The sequence below is a fragment of the Camelus bactrianus genome, chromosome 24, assembly GCF_048773025.1.
Source record: "Camelus bactrianus isolate YW-2024 breed Bactrian camel chromosome 24, ASM4877302v1, whole genome shotgun sequence".
Lineage (NCBI taxonomy): Eukaryota > Metazoa > Chordata > Mammalia > Artiodactyla > Camelidae > Camelus > Camelus bactrianus.
Window position 1 is genome coordinate 9,358,622 of NC_133562.1, and position 20,125 is coordinate 9,378,746.

The following is a 20,125-nucleotide window of genomic DNA, read 5'->3' on the forward strand; positions in this document are numbered from 1 at the left end:
TCACTATGAAAATCTTGTAAATTCTATAGCATCTCATCCCCAGAAAAGAAGGAAGAACTGATTTAGGCTCAGGGCGAAATACATGAGAGTTTAAGGAATATGATTGGAGGTTTGGTTATGTCAGATGCAACACGCTGAGCAGATACGTTCAGCTGAAGTACAACCAGCGTCACTTCCTGGGCCTTATCTACACACAATACAGTCTGCAATCTGGGACTTAAGGCCCTGGGGAAAAAGCAATGATTACACTCGGCCCTCTGTATCCACAGGTTCCACATCCATGGATTCAACCAACCATAGATAGAAATAATTAAAAAAAGAAAAACTCCAGAAAGTTTCAAAAAGCAAAGCCTGAGTTCTCCATGTACCAGCAAAGCATTTATTTACAAAACATTTACACTGTATTAGGTAATATAAGTAACCTAGAGATGTTCAATGTATATGGGAAGAAGTGTGTAGATTATATGCAAATATGATGCCATTTTTCATAAGGGACTTGAGCATTGAGATTTTGGTTCCATAGGCGGGCGGTCCTGGAACCAATGTCCCATGGATCTGGAGGGAAGACTGTTATCTAGTCCTTCTCAGCAATTCACTACTGTGACAATTTCACATCTCTGTCACCTGTATTTTTTTTTTTTCGGTTTTATTTGGTAGAATTGCTACAATCTGACTGCACATATACAATATACTGCATGTAAATAGACACACAATATACTGCACATATTTTTAAAATTTACATATATGTACTGTTCACTGTTTAAGAACATTTAGAGCTTTTTAAACTTACATAGTTATCAAAGGAATAAAGCCAACCATAAAATAATAATTAATTCAAAAAGATACATACACTCCGCTATTAACAGCAACATTATATAAATAATTATATAAAATTGCCAAGATATGGAAGCATCGTAAGTGCACATCAACAGATGAATGGATAAAGAAGATGCAGCATATATATGCAATGGAATAAAATCACCCATAATAAAGGATACTTTGCCATCACCTGCATTATTCTTATTCAGGTGCAAAACCTGACCTACCTCTCTCTGGAGATTGATGTCAGCTCCCTGCAGAACGAGCTCCCTCACACAGTCTATGTGCCCAGCATAGGAGGCGACCATGAGGAGAGTGGTGCCATGCTGCACGGAGGAGAGACAGATGAACAGTCAGGTGACTGCGATGCCAGAGACGTCAGCTCCACTCAGGACACGTCTGAGCTGAGTGCAGCATTTCCTGCAGTAATTACAACTGTTGCATGAATAATCTTCTAATGCAGACCAGACAGGAAAAAGCAGAGTGACAAACTGCTGAGGCTGGAATTTTCAATTAAAAAATTCGCTTACTTCCATTACCCTCAGAAACACTGTCCAAGTGAAGCACAGTTACTGCATTGTGAGGCAGCAGTGATGTAAAGGTCTCATTTTATGATTCCTGTTAAAGGATTCCTGAGACAAAACATTGTTATTAGTGCACAAAAATGGGTTAAGTGGCACCAGCTGGTTTTCTGAGTTTAGAAGTCTTTACCTTCAAAGTGGTTCAGGTAAAGAGATGAGAGACTACAGAAGAGGCAGGAGCCTTGGGGCCCAGGCCCACCTCTGTCAGCACCAGCGGGTAACCTGGGGCTCACTGCTTCCAATTCCTGGGGCTCGTTCACCTCATCTTTAAAATGAGGAGTTGGATGAGATGATCGCCAAGGTCTTTGTCAGCTTTAAGATTCAAGGAATTGAGATGCAACTGATACGAACCCCTCCAATTCAAGGAGACGTTTGTGATTTAATTTATAGTTGTTTTCAGGGGCTTGAAACTGTCATCTGAATCCACCACCTCTGTGGATTCGGCAGCCTGCCCTTGCGGAGCGGACAAGAGAGCGTGAGGTTCTCCACGTGCAGAAGACTCCCTAGGCACGGGGTGGTAAGTGACTCAGAAGCCTCGTGTTGTTTACATCCGTGGGGTTTTGCAGGAAGACAGCATAGTTGAGTGGTCACTGAGGTATGATTCTGGGCTGGCCATCTGACCTTTCTAAGGCTCATCCTTCTCATCTGTAAAATGGGATCTGCCTGATGAAATTAAATGAGAAAAAGAGCTAATTTGGGCAATCAGTTTAGCATAGTAATGTTAAATATTCAGGAAGTGTTAGATATTATAATAGTATGATGGCTTAGTAAATGTCAGGGTACTATTCGGCTTTTGTTGACTTGCATGAATAACAATTCTAGTTTTGGGGAAGTCTTGTTTGCAATAAATAAAAAGTACAAGTAGAGTCAAGAAAAGCTAACGGCTTCACATAAGTGCCCTGTGATATTCTTCTATCCAATGTGACCGCATTTGGTATTTGAATGTAAGACCCGCATGTCAGTTAAACCATCCATTACTCAGCTGAACTCCTTCCTCCACATTTTTTAAGACTGGAGTGGCAAACCTGATAACAAGCTTCCTCTCAAATGTGAGAAAATTTTTATTCAGAATGCAGAGAGACAATTCCTTGATTTAAAGCCCATCTGAACAGACAAGCTATGAATGTATCCTTTACACGAGAGATGAGAACATATTTTTATCATGGGTCACACTGGTGTCAAACTACAAATCAATCATGAGCTAGAGGAAGCACAGAGCACTTAACTTGGATATTTAAAAAAGAAAAGAAAAAATGTTAGGCTCATCTATTTTCAAGTAAGGGAAGAGGCAAGAAACAAAGAACAAAAACGCTCCTTTAGAGATTGTACTTCACTTCTGCATCATGGTCAACTGAGACAAAGTCAGAGGTTGGGGCAAAGGAGGAAGAGAATAAAGAAGAGGTATCCGTTGCTGCACGAAGCTACACAAAAATATTTCCTTTATAGTCAAAAACCTATGAGTTTGACTGACTTTAATTCTCAAAGAGTAAGGTTATTTCACTTCATTGTCTGATGTTAACTGTACCTTAAAACGGGCTGATTGTAAACAGAGGATATACTGGATATAAACGCAGGGAAGACACAAACAAGACAGTGAAACACACGCATTCACACAACTAAAGGCAAAGGCGTCTTCCATCACACATCCTGTGGTAACTGTGTGTCAGAGGGATGAGCAAACCAAAAGAGGTACACGTCACGTGAAGGCAGCATGAATCCAGGAATGGAGACAAGTGAGTGCCGACAATTCTGAGCTCTGCTGTGTGGCAGGTGGCCTGGAGACAAGGTGTTTTTTCTTTACGGGCTGTTGGTTGGAAACGTTTGAACTTGGTCACACTTGAGATTAGGAGCCATTCCCAGGAAAGCCCCTGGAACTCTCCCTGCACCTAGCACCTCTCACAGGTGTCCTGGGTGATCCTGGGCCTGGCCCCACTGGTGAGGGCAACGCTAGCCTAGAGGCCTCTGACCACCAGAAGAAAGAATCCCGGAACCTGGCCCCCGCCTTCAGGTGGTGCGTGGAAGAGGCAGATAGCCACCCGGGGAAATCTGGAGGGGAACAAAGGCCTGCACTGTCCCTAAACATCTCCCTGCCTCTGCCACTGCCAGTCTTAGAGGCCCTTTCAAAACAAATGAGCCCTCTGAAATGACCATCACATAGACTCGCTCCTTTGGGTTATGGAATCATTTCTCCAGAATGCTCCTGATAAAATGATTTTTTGTTTTAAACAAGGAGGAGTAACCTGTAAACATACTAGCATCTGCTCATAGAAGCAAAAATTTTTAATAAAAATAGCTACTGGCTACCCAGCACTCAGAGTCAGAGTGTGAGTCTGAGTGGAAAGGAGGTGGTCAGACAGGTGACCTCTTGATGGGGAAAGGCAGGGAGTGTGGGGTGCGGCAGCAGGGCCGGGGCGGGGCGGGCAGGATGCAGGTGGGTGGCACTGGGAGGTGGTCCTGGGAAGCCGGAAGACAGGAGATGGTCAGAGGGGTGTCTAAAAAGGTTGACTTTAAGAAAAAGGAATAAAGTGGTCATCAACATGGTCAGGGGGTGAGGCCACACTGAAACTGGGCATTCCTACTCCAGTTCTGCCCAGCAAGACCCAAGTAAGATGGGATGGCCAGTTCACAGACGCCCAAGACCCCATGTCACTCTGGGTCCAGGCAAAGAACAGATGGTACATTCAAACTGGGATAACTGGAAAGAAATTTTAATAAAGAGACTATTTATAAAGCTATGTTCTGGATGTAGGGAAACCACGAAGAACAGAACTGGGAGCTACTAACAGTGCCTGCCCAGGCCCGAAGGCACGAGGGACAGGTGGTGGCTCCCAGGACGGAGAGGGTGAGAGCGCTGCTGCCAGCAGGAGCGGGGGCAGGGGAGGCACCGGGCTCCCCAACGTCCCAGTCCTCCCACCCTCTGGTTCCTGCCAACACTGCCATTGGCCAAACCCAACTGGAGGCCAGAATGAAGCGAGTCGCCTCGGCCAGGCCATACAGTTCCGACTCTGGGACACAGAGCCAGCTGGACAAAGTTACAAGTGGGTCTGGAGGTGTAACCCAAGGTGTCCCGCACCAATGCCCCCAGGAGGCAAAGTGGAGTGATCTTGGGTACCTCATTGGGGCTGGCGGCTGACGTCACTTACCAAACTTGTGCAATAAAAGCTGGAAATGGCACACCCTGTTTTCAGGAAAACAGTAAGGATCCTGTGAAAACAGTTTTAATTCCTAAAGTCAAAACAACTCTCTCCTCATCTGAGGTCCTCTGAGTCCCCAGAGAGGTGAAGCCCTGCTGAGTACAGAGAAATCACTGCCTCCAGCTGGGGAGGGAAAGGCTCTCTGAGTGATGCCTGCCGGTGGGCAGCAGTATCTGTTTTTAGCTCGCCTTCATCCCCGATTAGTGTATTGACGTTTGCAAAGGTGATGAAGGGATAAGAGGTTGGGTGGAGGCTTCCATCTCTCAGTATAAAAAAACCCAACTCCTGCATCCACCTCTGCCCCGAATTATCTGCACCTTTTCACCTTTCACAGTTGGTTTGAATGCTTTGACTAAACACCCTTTTCTTCTTGGACGCTGCCAGTTCTGATTCCCAGTGAAGTGTCTCTTCCCCTATTGTGGCCACCCTCTTTGATACGTGTCACAGTTTCCCCAGTATGTTTTTAAGTTCACCCTGGTAATTGGCCTTTTTGAAAACGAGAAAGCAAGCAAACACATGAAAGAGAGGATGAGCCCTGGAAAGGGAATGGGCTCCCAAGGGGCGCTCATGCCGGCGGGGTGGAGGGGAGGCGTGCGCCGCGCATGCGTATACCGCACGGCTCGGGCCGTACACTGTCCCTGCAGTCCACGTCCACGCGGCCGCTGTTCAGCAACAGCCGGAGCAGAGTCAGGTTGCCTCTCCTCGCTGCCCAGAACGCCGCGTTGGCCAGCGGAGTTTCCTTCTGCAGATGCAAAATGAAACAGGCTCTTAAAATCGCCCACTTGCATGCAGATGTATAACGCCATGCTAGAGGGAGAATTTCCAGATACGCGTTATCATTTGAAAGAGTACCCTTCCGGCAACAGGTGATTGGAGCAGGCTTGGTTAGGGGATGCACCCTGTTTTACACCAGACACCTGAGCCACGGGGCAGTGAGGAGGAGCCGTGTTGTTGATAACCCAGTACTATTAATACCCTATTTCCCATCAGTGTCCTCACTTCCCTGCCTCCGTGTCTTTGTTCAGTTTCCTTTTTGCTTGAAATGAATTTCCCCCATCCTTCAAGGCCACAGCTCTGTTTAAATGCTATTTCCTCCCTGAAATGTTCCCAAATCTCTCTTCACCTCTAAACAGAGGATAATGGCTCTCAATTCTGAGTTTAGTGGCACCTTTTTGGTGCCCTCAATACTTTGTATCTGATTCCAGCTGCCTGGGGAAATGCCTCACTTTCCCTCCACCTAATTTTCTTCGTTTCAGCTGGAACTTGCCAGAGGTTTCTGTTGAGAAAAAGGAACTCTGTGCAGAAGACACTGTTATGTGTCCTCCTGTGGGCCCTTCACTCCACTGCTGGGTCATTTTTTTAAAAAAAATTTTAAATTGAGGTATAGTTGATTTATAATGTGCTAATTTCAGCTGTACAGCAGAGTGATTCTGTTGTGTGTGTCTGTATATATACATACATAATTTATATATATATAATTTTTTCAGATTATTTTCCCATCATAGGTTATTACAAGATACTGAATATAATTCTCTGTGCTATACAGTAAATACTTGTTGCTTATCTATTTTATGAGTAGTAGTTTGTATCTGTTAATCCCACGCTCACTCCTGGGTCATTTTAAAGTTGCTAAGGTAACGTTGGAACCACAACTGTACAAGGAATAGACCTGGAAAACAGGTCTTCAAAATCAGAGTGGCAGAGCTGACTGCAGCACAATTTCCTTCTCTAAAACAAATCGATTTGGATTTGAAGAGAACAGTTCATGGTGGGGGTCGGTGGAGAGGACAGAAACAGACAGCTCCAGTTTCAGCCCCAGCCCTGGGCAATAGACTTGGCCCTGGTGAGTCTTGGTTTCCTCTTGCTTAGATGGAGATCACATTTCCTGCCTTGAAGTTTATGGTAAGGATTAAATGATGCGGGTTAGTTGGCTAGTATTGGTTCCCAACACATCATACATGCTTACAAATGCTGGTTTCCTTTCTCCTATCCATTTTTCTTCACAAACTTAGAATCGACAGGCAAAATTAAATTCAGAGTACCAGTACTAATAAAGAATTTTGCTGGTCTCAGGAAATTTTCTAGTATTCAAATTGTTTAACAAAGATTTTTTGGGAGTAGGCTTAAAGCACCTATCTGGCTGTGAATGAAAAACGTTGCCTGCCATACCAGTAAAGGATGCCACAGCTAGCAAGCCATCAGCTGCTACTGCTGCCTCTGGGGGACTGGAGAGAATTCAGGATGGGGACAAGCAGGCAGCCTGGCCTCTGTAGCCACCCCTAACGGTGCACCTCGAGGGACCTCAGGAAGGGAAAGAACAGAATACTGGCCCTAGATAGCAAGGTGCGTATCAAAGGAATGATTTCAATGAGCCCAGACTTCTGCACCTTCCCATACGTAGAAAAACACTAGATTCCTTAATTTGAGATATCTGGTTCTCTTTAACAGTAATCTTTTGATGTTCTGACTACACGGTCTTTATTGCAAAAATTCCTATATATCCTGGCTCCTCCCCTGCCTCTTTGGAGCAGTCTCAGAGCCATCTGAAAGGCTGCCTTCAGGGCTTGAGTCCTCAGAAGGTGCCCCGAATAAAACAAAACTCTCAACTTTTAGGTTGTGCATTTTTTTTCAGTCAACATGACCCACAGGGCCTTCTGTGCAATGTCTTCTGTCTATAAGGTATCACAAACAACACCTGACTCGCCTTCACCGAGTGAAAAAGCACACACCAACAATTTCAGCCGCTCCACGGGGTCACACAAACGAAAGCCCAGGGGCAGCAGAGGGGTGGTAGCACCTGCTGGTGTGAGGATTTCATTCCAGAAGCCCTTCAGCGCACACACAACTCCGTGTTCCTGTGCGCTCTTGGATGGGAACGTGGCAGAGCAGGGAGTGATAAGCGGATTACAAACATACTTTGAATACTTTCCTGGCTCAGGAGGGAAAAAAAAAATCACCTTGAATTCCAGATGAACAATTTGCTTTCCCCAAGGGTGTAAGTTTTACTGCCCCAGGAGTTTCCACACCCAGTGTTGGTGGCTTTTGCATCAGGCTGGGTCTGACATTATAGTTTTAAGTGGGAGAAGCAACAGCAAGGCTGGTCTGACTTGTATAATAAATCAGGACCTCGTGCACACTCAGCATGTGCCCTACCACTGAGCTATACCCTTCCCCCCAGAACAATGCCCTTTTAATAGAGAGATTGCACAAGGCCAAAATAAAGTCTGGGAGGGTGAATCAGGAAGATAATTTAATATGCACCATGGAATAGCTCCGCTGGCTTTTCCTGAAACATGAAAACTTGAGAGTAATAAATTGTAAATCATTTTCAGTGATTTTGTTATTTCACATTAACCCCAAATACCTTTCAAAAACCATCTGCAAACCACAAATTTCTATTGTCATAGCAAGCTCTCCAACCAGGAGCCTCTCCTGCCTTTAGGATGGCCTCTGGGATACCTCTCCTGCACAGACCAGGCATCTTGGCTTCCTATAAGGTTCTAGAAACTGAGCTCTGGGGAAAAGGTGTGAATATTTCATTTTCCCTCAAGGGCTTGATTTACTGGGAGGTGGAAGCATGACAGAGTAGTCAATCTTGGGTAAGAGACTGCTGAGTTCAAGTCCGGCCTTGCTACTTTCCAGTTCAGTGACCTTGGGCAGGTTATTTAACTTCTCTCTGCTGCAGTAAAGCGGAGATAATAATATTAATGGTAGTACAGTCATCCCTCAGTATCCTCAGGAGACTGGTTCTAGGACCCCCACAGATACCAACATCTGTGGATGCTCACGTCCCTTATGTGAAACGAGGCAGCGTTTGCATATAACCTATGCACATCCTCCCGTATACTTTAAATCATCTCTAGTTTACTTATAATACCTAATATAATGTAAATGTTATGTAAACAGTTGCCAGTGTGCAGCAAATGCAAGTTTTGCTTTATTGGAACTTTCTGGAATTTTTTTCAAATATTTTTGGTTTGTGGTTGGCTGAATCTGCAGATGCAGAAATTGTGGACATGGAGGGCCGACTGCCCCTCTGCCATGGGTTGCTAGAGGATAAATGAGATAATATACATGCATGCACTTTGATGGTAAACACTCGGAGACGCTAGCTCTAAATGCAAGGTCCTCACAGCCCTTTAAAAACCCTGTCCAGGAGAATTCATTTGCTTGGTCACTGGCCCGTGCTAGGGACAGTGGCACTGGCCAGGGGCTAGGACTAGAGGTACCAGTCAACCTTGATCTCTGCGCCAATGGCTTTATGGGCCAGCAGGAAACGAGCATCCCAGGAGGAAGGACAAGGAAGCTCGCCGAGCATCCTGGGGACCGTCACTAGCTCGGAAGGGCTGGAGTGAAGGATGTGAGGCGAGAGAGGACAGGAGGTGCGGTAGGACCTGCTGTGCCACGCGATGGAGTCTGGACCTTATCCTGGTGGGCGCTGGAGAGTCAAGGAGAGGTTTTAAGGTGGGGAGAGACTACCAGTGACGCAATGTAGAAAGGCCCCTGGGGCAGCCGCAGGGAGGAGACTGAGGACTGGAGCCAGACTGTCTGCAAGGGTTCAGAGACTACCACATAGATGGGGAAGGGATGATGAGGGCCTGAGCTGAGGCACAATCGGATGGCACTTTGAGACAAATGGGAAAAAATTTAAAACAGCCAGACAGGACAGTCTTGGCCTGTGGCTGTATGTGCAAGAGTGGAGGGACAGGGGCCTGGTGGACAGGGGCCTTGGTGCCGCTGAGTGAAGGACAGATCAAGGGGCAAAATGATGAGTACAGCTTTGAACATGCCGAGTTTCAAGTGCCTCTGAGGCGTCCAGGTGGAAATGTAGGCATTTCCATTGCAAAGCAATGGTGAGTTCTTCTATCTCACCACAGATGCCACATTTACTGGAGGGCGGGGCTCTTGATCTGATAGTTACCAAGTGCTTATTCTGTGCCCCTGGGACATCCTCTGCATATACTAGCTCGTTTCATCCTCATCACCACTCGGTGAAGTGGGTACCATCACTGTCCCATCACACAGATGACGTGAGTGAGAAGCAACAAGGCAGGCTTCAGCTCCAGGCAGTCTGGTGCTTGAGGCTGGGCTTTCGGCCATCCCACTGTCCTGCCTCCTGCTGAATTCTCCTCCCGAGACAGCAAGGAGTGAGGAGTGTGGACCCCAAAGACCTCCTTCCCACCCTCATTCCAAACGCCTCTTCTGCCAAAATGGAAAGTCCCCCGACCTTCCTTCTCTTTGGGGTCTACAGACCATATTGCCTGGATAACTTCCAAACCTCCTCTGGGTACAAAATGCATATAATCATAAATGCTGTTTATAAAGGGAAGCCCTTTAGTCTTTAAAGGAGCTAATCAATGCACATGACAATGTTTCACATAAATCATAAGGCACTCCACCCATCGTGCGATGACTGTTTAACCCCTTTCTTGGTTTTTCAGGTCTCTGCAATCAGGCTGTTGGTGGCTGAGCCCTCTCACTGCTCTAAGGCTTTTAATTCCCAGAACGACCCCACAAGGTAGCTGTTACTATTCCCATTTTTAAGATGAGAAAACGGAGGCACAGAAAAGAATTGCTCAGGGTCATCCAGCTAGGAAGTAACTGAGCCAGGATTCAAACCTAAGTCTGTTTGGGTCCAGAGCCTGAGATCTATACCTCATACTCTGTGAGAAGACTTGAGTATAAATGTCCACATATGCCAGCTTCTCTTCTCCTTCCCATTTACTGCCAGAACTTTGGCTCCCACACTGGTCATTAGCACACTACCAGAAATTAAGTACAGGAAGGAAGGGGACAGAAACACAGAAGGGAAGTTGTCACTTGTGCAGGACTGGAATTCTGATTAAAAGCTAAGGGTGGGTAGAGATCTAAACGACTGGTTTAAAGGGGTGGAGAATAATGTGGCTTTCAACTGTGCGTTGTTAATTCCATCAGGAGAACATTAGCTTCGTTCAGTGATGAATGTCTTCGATGTCAGAAGCCACACTCAGTGAGGGAATAATGAAGGGCTGAGAGGCCACGTGCAGGAGGATGTTTCTGAGATGTCACTGGCTTTCCCAGCCCATTTTCCCTCTTTGTGCAAAATAGGTGAAATGTAGAGAATTGTTTAACAAATATTAACTAAGCATTAATGTTTATGTATTAAACATCAATTCCTGTGCCATAGTATCATTACGCTTCTATAAGGGATAGGAAACAGAAGAGAAAAAGTGATTTATTTGCCCAAGTATCTTGCCTTAGAAGTAGGCTGTGTAACACTCGCATTTCCAAACCAGAGCTCAAGGCCATGTTCAAAGTCTGTTTAACACATACATGTTCAGAATAGGCCAATCTATAGAGAAAGAAAGTGGATTAGCAGTTACCAGAGGAATACAGAGTGACTGCTGATAGGTATGTGGTTTCTTTTTGGCGCGATTAAAATATTATAAAATTGTGCTGATGTTTGCACAACTCTGTGAATATGCTACAAACCACCGAAATGAACACTTTAAATGGGTGAATTATGTGATCAGTATTTTAATCAAGCTGTTCAAATGCATGGCTTTGTTAATTTGTTTTTCTGTGGTTCATCCAAATAATTTCAGCTGATTGATGAACTGGAGTTAATTTTAAGATAATTTACAGATTTTCAGAACAAGGATGGAACATACAAGTTCCTGTACTCCTGGCCAAGGCATGAGCAATTTCCATCACCAGGATAAAACCTGGTATTGAACTACTTTATCCTCATGGGTAAGACACTCAAGAAAGACCCAAGTATTATTCTTCATCCAGTGATGTCTCCTCTATGTGGTGACCTCCCTCATTGCGTTAGGGTCTAACTCCCAAATTGTGCTAGACTTATGGCAACCTCAGCCCTGAAGAATTAAGCCCTAAGTAGTTGAAACAGCTTTTATAATGACAAAAGTCACTGTACTGAAATCCAGGAACTTTATTCCACAGTTTGCTTTCACTTTAAATACAATTCCGACAAACATGTATCTCTTTTGCCAACAGGAACAAACTGGGAGTTGCCAATGGCAAAAAAGGAACTTTACTGGAGGCAAAGCGACACCAGCAAGAGAGGACTGCAGACAGCATAACAGGGAAAGGATAAAAAGGGTGTCCATGTGTTCAGAAGCAAATAGCCCTACATGTGGTGACTCTGAGTCATGGAGAATCCGCTAAACTGTGATTTATAACGCTCTGTTTATCCTCCCACAGACTCAGCCAACAATGCTGGGGCTTTTAAATGCAGGCCTGGAGACCCAGGGCCTAGGGCCTACGAGCCTTTCAACCACCTATGAAAATGAAACAGTTCACCCATGGCTCCAAGGTCAAAGTGAATGGATAATTCACTCAACGTCTACAAAATATAACATGTTGTCAACTTTATTAATTGCTAAAATTGGGATTCTTAAAATATCAATGACATAAAAATAATCTATAGGTCTGCACTTACACAAGAATAGCTGACATGCGGAAAAATCATGGAAATGTAAATTATGTTATTCACGGCTAAATAATTTTTAAAGCAATATTATAAAAATCTTTCCAGAAATGTACAGTAAAAGTTGCTCTTATTATCGTGGGCTGTGGGCACATTTTAATACCTGATGTGATGTTAGCTGGGACTAGGGCAGGGTTAGTCAGCCGGCCTGTGACCCTGGTCCCCTCCCCCTCAAGCCTTCCCTCTGTGTCTTCTGAAACTTCTCCATTTGCTGGAAAATCAACCCGTCTTCACCCTTAACCTAGCACGGAGCTCCCTCTGTCTCCCTGCTGTAAGCACCCTAGCACCCCTCGCTGCTGGAGGCTGGGCCTGCTCCCACACCAACCCTAGGGTGGAGGTTGGGGTTGGGACCACCTCACTTGGCGTACAGCTGTATAAATCTCTGCTCCTTCGAGACTCAGGCCATCCCACCTCCTATCCTCTGCGTCACCTCACCACAGCTGTCACCTCCTGGTCATTCTTCCTTCTGCACTGAAAACGCTAGCACCTTCCTTTCTGCCTACCCCAAATCCTGCCCTCATCCTGGCCTTCACTCCATACAAAACATCAATATCTCTGCCCCTCCCACATCCCAAAGACTTCATCCCCTATCTCAATCATCACTTCCACTCTCAAGCTTCTCAGCACCCCCTACTGTCACCTTACAATACTTTTCAAATCGAGATATAATTTACATAATATAAAATTCATCCTTTCTGTGGTTTTTAGTCTATTCTCAAGGTTCTACAACCATTACTATTCCAGACCATTTTCATCAACCCAAAGAGAAACCCCGTACCTACTAACAATCACTCCACATCACCCCCTTCTTCCTCCAGCCCCTGGCAACCACTCATCTACTTTCTGTCTCTATAGATTTGCCTGTTCCAGGCATTTCATATAAATGGAACCATACAGTAAGTGGCTTTTGTGTCTGGCTTCCTTCACTTAATGTAACATTTTCGAGGTTCACCCATGTTGCTGCATTATATGAGTGCTTCATTCCTTTTGCTGGTTGCATGATATTCCATCACATGGATATACATGTTATGGACTGAACGTTTGTCCTCCCCACCTCCAAATTCATATGTGGATTTCCTAACCCCCATGTGACTGTGTCTTGAGGTGGGGCCTTTGGGAAGTATATAGATTTAGATTAGGTCATGAGGGTGGAGCCCCCATGATGGGGTCAATGACCTTGAAAGAAAAGAAAGACACCAGAGCTCCTTCTCTCCCCTATCTGTGGATATAGGGGGAAGGTGACCATTTGAAAGCTAGGAAGAGGACAGCCACCAGACACCAAACCTGCCAGCAGCTTGATCTTGGACTTGACATATAAATTCCTAACATATGTTTTCATTTCTCTTGTGTATACACCTAGAAGCAGGACTGCTGGGTCATATGGTAACTCTATGTTTAACTTTTTGAAGAATGACCAACCTGTTCTCTATTATGGCTGTATTATTTTACACTCCTATCAGTAATGTATGAAGGTTCCTATTTCTCCACATCCTTGCCAATGCTTGTCATTCCTGTCTTGTTGACTGTAATCGTCCTAATGGGTGTGAGGTGGTATCTCACTGCGGTTTTCATTTGCATTTCCCTGATGGCTCATGATGTCCAGTATCCTTGCAGTGGCTTATTGGCCATTTGAATATCGTCTTGGGAGAAACATCTATTCAGATCTTTTGCCCATTTTAAAACTGGGTTGTCTTTTTATTGTTGAAATGTCTATTATCATTTAAAGATGCTCAAGTCTCTACCATTTTAAACCAAACAAACCCTTGGCCAAGTCTGGATCCCTGCTGCAGCCACTGTTTCATGCAGAATTTTTTGAAAGAGTTCTTTCCACCTGTGGTTTCCACCCACTTTCATTTCAAGCTATTACAATCTGGCTTCGGAACGCAACACTGCATTGAAACCGCTCTCAGCAAAGTCACCAGAGGCTGTTTTGTTACTAAGTTCAATGGGCACTTTTCATTTCTTAGCTTGTTTGATTTCTCTGTGGTATTTAACTCTGAGTTCTTCTCCACCTTTACCGAAAGACGAGAGGTTCTTGGCTTAATGAAGGCGCTGCTTCTGATTGTTCTCATGCATCTCTGGCTGCTCCTCCATTTTCTCAATGGGCTTCTCTCATTCTGCTCATTCTTAAATTTTGCACTTCTTTAAGATCATGTCCTCAGTCCTCTTTATTTTCTACCTTTACATGATCTCACTGGGCAGTCGTGTTCATTCCTATGGGTTCAATTACCGTTTAACAATGCTCACTCCTATATCTCTGTCTCCTGCCTAGACTACTGTCCTGGGATCCCCCCTTTGTATATCTGTCTGACCAACATCTCTACTCGGACTCTCAGCCATCCTTAAACCTTTACATGTCCCACACCAGACATTTTATCTTTATCTCTCTGGCCTTCCTTAATGAATAACATCAATTACTGAACTCTGAAGATGAAAAAGTTTTAAAGTCACTCTCATTTGTCTGCTTCCTTCCACCCTCAAAACCTGTGCCTTGGTCTGGTACCACTTAACAAGATGATCCCAACAGCCTCCTGATTGGCCTCCCAGCTCCATTCTCTTCTCCAATCTGTAGCCAGAGATCTTTCTCACACGCAAATCTCACCGGGTCGTTCCTCTGCTTACACCAGCTACTGTAAGAGATGGGATTACATTGGCTTTGGAGCCAGACACACTGGGATTTCAACCTTAACACCATCCACTCACTGGCTGCACGACTGTGGAGAAGTCATTTGATTTCTCCGTGTTTTAGATTTTTTACTTGAAAAAAAGGGGAGGGGTCTTCTTGAGGATTCAGAAGAGGAACCGTGATGCTCTTGGTTCAGAGTCAGGCACATTTTAAGTGCTCAATACATTTTAACTATTATTTTTATTAAAACCTTCAATAGAGGCAAATCAATGAACTTCATTTTCACCCTAAAATGTGGGGGTTAAATGCAATGACTTTAACGCATTCTTTTCAGACTCCTTTGGACACTGAAGCCCAGTAATCCACTGCAGCTCCACTCTGCGCTGGTCACTCGGCTTCAGTGTCAAAAAAGTACTCTGGGGAGGAGGCAGCAGTGGCGCGGCTGGCATTCGGAAACCAGGACGCGAATCGGGAATCGGCGCCGCAGCCCCTGTCCCTGTCCCTGTCCCTGTCCCTCCGAAGCGCGGCTGCAGGAAGCGCGGACCCAGGGCTTCTTCCCCGCCCCCGCCCCTGCCCCCGCCCCGACTGTTCCCCCGGCGACAGTCCCCGCCGGCCCTTCGCCCCGCGGCCGGGCTCACCGGACCTGCAGCCAGAAGCACCGACAGCCTTTCGGGCAAAGCCCACACCAGCGGACCACGAGCCACAGGGGCCGTCCCAGCCCCGCCGCTTCCTCGCGTCCCCCCGCCCCGCCCGCCCCGGGCGGCGCCCACCCCGCCCTGCGGGCCCGCGGCGGCGGCTCCGGGCGGACAGTGCGAGCGGGCCCCGCCGCCGCCGCCGCCGCAGTCGGCAGCCCGGCCGCCCGGCGCGCCCTCCCGGAGCCCGCGGCGCTCACCTTGAACGACATCCTGCACATGTCCGCGGCCGCCCCGCCGGGACCCGGCCGCTTCCGGCCCAGACGCCCAGCCCTGCCCCCCCGCCGCTCTCCCGCCGCCTTCCGCAGAGGGGTTGCCGCCGCCGCGCCGCGCGCTCCCGCCGCCGCACACGGGGCCGACGGGGAGGGGAGGGGAGACGCCAGGGGCGGGGGGAGCGGAGAGCGGAGGGGAGGGGGAGCGGGGGGGAGGGGGGTGCGAGGGGGCGGGGGCGCACACACGGCCGCCCTCTGCGTATCTGCCGTGCGCGCACACACCCACCTCCACACACAGGTTCACACACACACACACCGCGGCGCCCTCATAACCTCACAATCCTCACACGTCCAGGCTCTGTCTCATGCTGCAAACTGTACACCCCACACTGAGCACACTCCCCACGTTCAACGCACAACTCTATGCACACTCTCATACACACACTCCATGCACACCCACATTCCTGTTACACACACACGCTGACTCCAAACTCCACACACGCTGTGCAGTCTCCACATTGTACACACACAGGTTCACACATGATACATACTTCCACACTCACATCCACATATACACACCACACACACACAGAAGCACACAACCTCCAAAAGAGCGTGGTCTGCATCAGATGGCTTTCAGCCTTCACTGCAGCACAAATGTGATGAGGACAGAAAGGAAATATGGAAAAAATATTCACGCATCATCCCATCACTCTTTCAAATGACTATTTTCATTTTTATGTCTGTCCTTCTAGGTTTTTTTCTTTTCTAAGTATCTGGGTTTTTTCCTCCGGGGGAAGGGCTGGGAAACAAGCCTTTTGATTGAATGAGTAACACAAGGTGTTTTCCTTTTTGAAGGTGAAGGGCACAATTTGAACTGTACACATATTCCTCTACTTTTCCATCACACCAGTCCCCCTCCTCTTGGCCATATCCTGCACACCTGCAGTATGGCAGGAGCTGTCCACGCCCTCACACACACTGCTTGCTGATTGCTCACACTTGTTTTGAGGGCCATAAAAGTGGGAGAGTCATATTTTTTAAAATTAAAAAGTGTTACTTTTAAGGTGTAAAAAGCAATAATAGCCTTTCTAGAAAATTTGAATGCTAAAGCTAACATGCACATCTCACACTCACACTACAGGAATCCACTCGTCCTCTTCTTCACCTCCTTCCTCTTTTCTCCAATGAATTTGTGATGACTTTTTAATTTAAAAGTCAAAAAAATACAACTATAGATTAAAATTCATAAAGAAAATAAAAATGTTTATCTTTTATGGATAAATTATATTGCTTTGTGTTCAAAACAATTTTAAGGAAAAAAGTTCCAAAATTTGATAGAAATGTTTAATTTTTAAAATAAAAAAAGACTCAAAACTTCTCCCCCACCTTGGGTATCTATGGATGAGATAGTTTTGAAGTTGCTAAAAGACATTATTGTATCAGATCAAATACAGGAGGTTTTGCTTCAATAGCTTTAATAAACAAAAATAGGGAAGGGAAAGAATTATTATTTTGAGTGCTGTGTATCAGATACTTCCCTTATAAGAATGCCATGAGGTGGGTATGATGCCCATTCCACAGCTGGAAAAACTAAGTTTCTGAGAGATGAAGTAATTTGCTAGAGCCCACCACTTCCCCACAGGCACCCATGTCAAGTAAGCATAGAAGTCTGCGTTCATCTCAAATGAGGCCATGTTTGTTTCTCACCTCTCTTCACACCAGCGCAGACTGTAGCGTGTTTGCTCTCGGTTTCCCACTGTCCCAGTTTCTGCTCCAGCAGGGCTTGTTCTAGACAGTACTGTGAGGTAGGTCAGGCTGGCCTACTGAGCCCTCTCCCTCCGTGTATTGTCGTCAGGCCCCTTCACCGCAGTGAAGAGTCTCCCCGGGACAATTTGCCTGTCCGCACTCCCTGTCTACTTCCCACCCCACATCTCCCAGCTGCTTAACTCGGTCTCTCCGTGTGGAATTTACACCAGACAAGGCTTCATGCAGCCGGGAGTGTCGCAGACACAGCATTGAATAATCTGCCCCAACACCCATTGCCCCATCTTTTCCCTATCAGAACACCAGCTTTGCTCAGGTATCTACTACACTCTACCTTGGGATGTGCTTCAGGGAGCCCAGCCCTTTTTTCTGTCCTAAGTTCTCTGATCTTAGCTAGTGATTCTGGTTGGATTGGGTGTGGGCACAGGACATATTTTGATCACTGAGCCATGAGAGGAGGTGTGCTGGGGGCTTCTGAGAAAGATTTCCTTGCTTCTAAGAGAGATACCCAGGAGTAGAAGGTCTTTTCTTTCTTGCGATGCTGCCCTGAATGGATGTGATGCCTGGATTGTGACCACGAGGGGAGCTATCCCCTGAGGGTGGCAGAGCTATCCCCTGGACTTCCTGCTGTTTAAGCCACTTTCCCACTTTCCATTGGAAGTGTTCTGATACAGGGTGAGAATGGAAGTGAGGACTGGGGCAGGGGGGTGGTGGGAAGAGACAGAAACTTAACCCACGTTTAAGTTGGGTTAGTCTATATATAACTCACGGCAGAGAGAAGTGGCTTGACTTATGGTCAGGTCTCAGGAAGGAGAAATATTGGAGGACAGGTGAGAAGGGGCTCTGGAGTAGGGTCCTGTGGGCAACTCATGGGAGCCGGCAGAAAGTAAGATTTTTGTAACACGTATTAATGCTGCACAGAGAGCATTCATCACAAGAAAAGCACTAAATGACCAAACAGACTAAATAACTTAACCAGTTGACATCGACTAGCCTCTGTCATTGGCCTCCCCAGGGCTGGCACAATGGGCTTGTAAGTGATGCAGCCATGGTGGCAGGGATGAAGGTCACTGAATGGGCTCGAGAGCATGGGATCCCACTTACAAGCCTGATCGAGCTACTGGACACCACATGGCCCATAACAGGCCTCAATACTGAGTCTCCAGTACGCCATCATCCCTTGAGGAGATCGCCTGGTCACTTGGTGGCAAATTGACCATACCAGACATGTTCCATCCTAGAAAGCCAATGATTTCTTTTAACAAGAATAGACACATTCCAGGTATGGGTTTGCCGTTCCTGCCTGTGGGGCATCAGCCAGCAGCACTAGCTGAGAGCTTGTGGAGTATTTGTTGGACTAGTGGACTAGCACAGAATCCAGAATAATGCTAAGTCAAACCAAGAGACCCACTTTACAGCAAAGGAGGTGCAGTCATGGGCTCATGACCATGGTATCCGCCAGTCATACCTCATACCACGCTACCCAAAAGCTGGCAATCACTTCAGTGTTGGGGTGGCTTGTCGAAGTCATAGCTGAAGCACCAACTTGGAGTTGATATTTTATAAGCATAGGGCACAATCTTCCAGGACACAATATACAGTTTAAGTTGAAGAGCTCCCTACTGTGCTGTGTCCCATAGGAAGAATGCTAGGGCCTGCAGACCAAGGGGTGGAAGCAGGAGTGGTCCCACTTACCATTACTCTCAGTGATTCGCATGTGTTTCCCGTCCCTGCAACTCTAGGCTCTGCTGGTTTACAAGCCCTGGTTTCCAAAAGAGAGGACGCTTCTACCAGTGGACATAGTAATAGTTCCTTTGAACTGTAGCCTATTCCCATGGCCCAGGGAAGCAAGTTCTCTGTGTCCTTGGGCAGCAGGTGGGAAGGTGAGTCACCATCTTGGCAGGTGTACTTGATCACGACCAGCAGGAGGAGGGAGGGCTGCCGCTACACAGCTGAGCAGGGGGAATACTTGTGGAACCCAGGCGCTCTACTTGGGCCAGTTTTCATGGTAAGTGGACAGAGGATGAAATTCCAGCCTGAGAAGCACATGGTGACCAGGGCTCAGACTCCTCAGGGATGGAAATCTGTGTCATTCTACTAGATGAGTCTTCCAGACGGGCAGACGTGCTGGCTGGGGCAGAGGGGAATTTGGAACAGATGTTCGAGGAGTGGGAAGATGAGCATTAGTTGCAGTCCTGAGGCCGGCGACTGCAGTGGGGGCTGAGCTATGCCTACCGACTTTCCTGTTCCACGTCCCCCACCAGGAAGAGGCCCACCAGAGTCCTGGAGGAGCTGCTCCCGGCACCAATATGAAGAGGCTCTGAGTTACAAGGTGGGGTCTGTTCGGGACATGTGTCTCCCTAACTGGCTTTTTCTGCAGAGGACTTGTCACCCCAAGGGCAGTTGGCAGATACAGTGGCTAGCCACATTGGGACTGCCTCAGCTCCAGAGAGCTATCTTGCCAAGGTCACGCTGTCTTCCCAGAGCCCAGTTCTCATAGCAAGTAACATGGGAGGACAAAGACCCAGCCTCCTTACCCCTATTCAGTGCTGCTCTGACCCAGTGGGCTAAGCACAAGGGTAAAAATGCCAACCCCAGGGGCCTTCATCCCTTGGTCAGATGTTCAGATTTTGCCTGAAGTGTTTGATTTTTATTTGGATGAAGAGCATTTCTGTGTAACTCTCTCAGCTGCCTTGGTTTCCAACATTTGTTTAAAGAGAGTCTGGGTTAATAACTGGAAAGTAC

The 20,125-nt window shown here is 46.8% G+C and overlaps 2 protein-coding genes across 16 annotated transcripts in view; one reads left to right on the top strand and one right to left on the bottom strand.

The window, feature by feature from the left end:
- Positions 1–15,765, bottom strand: part of ANKRD29 (ankyrin repeat domain 29) — a 39,511-nt gene extending 23,746 nt beyond the window's left edge. The window contains exons 1-4 of one of the 7 annotated variants that reach the window (XM_074352152.1): positions 15,602–15,758; positions 5,226–5,336; positions 4,544–4,604; positions 1,047–1,145 (exon numbers count right to left, since the gene is read on the bottom strand). In XM_074352152.1, coding sequence (XP_074208253.1) covers positions 1,047–1,127 — 81 coding nt within the window. In that variant the 5' untranslated portion in view covers positions 1,128–1,145; positions 4,544–4,604; positions 5,226–5,336; positions 15,602–15,758. Of the gene's footprint in view, positions 1–1,046; positions 4,605–5,225; positions 5,337–15,352; positions 15,376–15,601 lie in introns of those variants that run through there. The other 6 variants (XM_074352148.1, XM_074352147.1, XM_074352150.1 and 3 more) reach the window with 6 other exon arrangements.
- Positions 15,766–19,417: 3,652 nt separating this feature from the next.
- The window catches only part of LAMA3 (laminin subunit alpha 3), a 211,988-nt gene continuing 211,280 nt past the window's right edge, over positions 19,418–20,125 (top strand). For all 9 annotated transcript variants that reach the window (XR_012502026.1, XR_012502027.1, XR_012502028.1 and 6 more), the window contains exon 1: positions 19,418–19,712. The gene's annotated coding sequence lies outside the window, so the exon portion shown is untranslated. The remainder of the gene's footprint in view (positions 19,713–20,125) is intronic.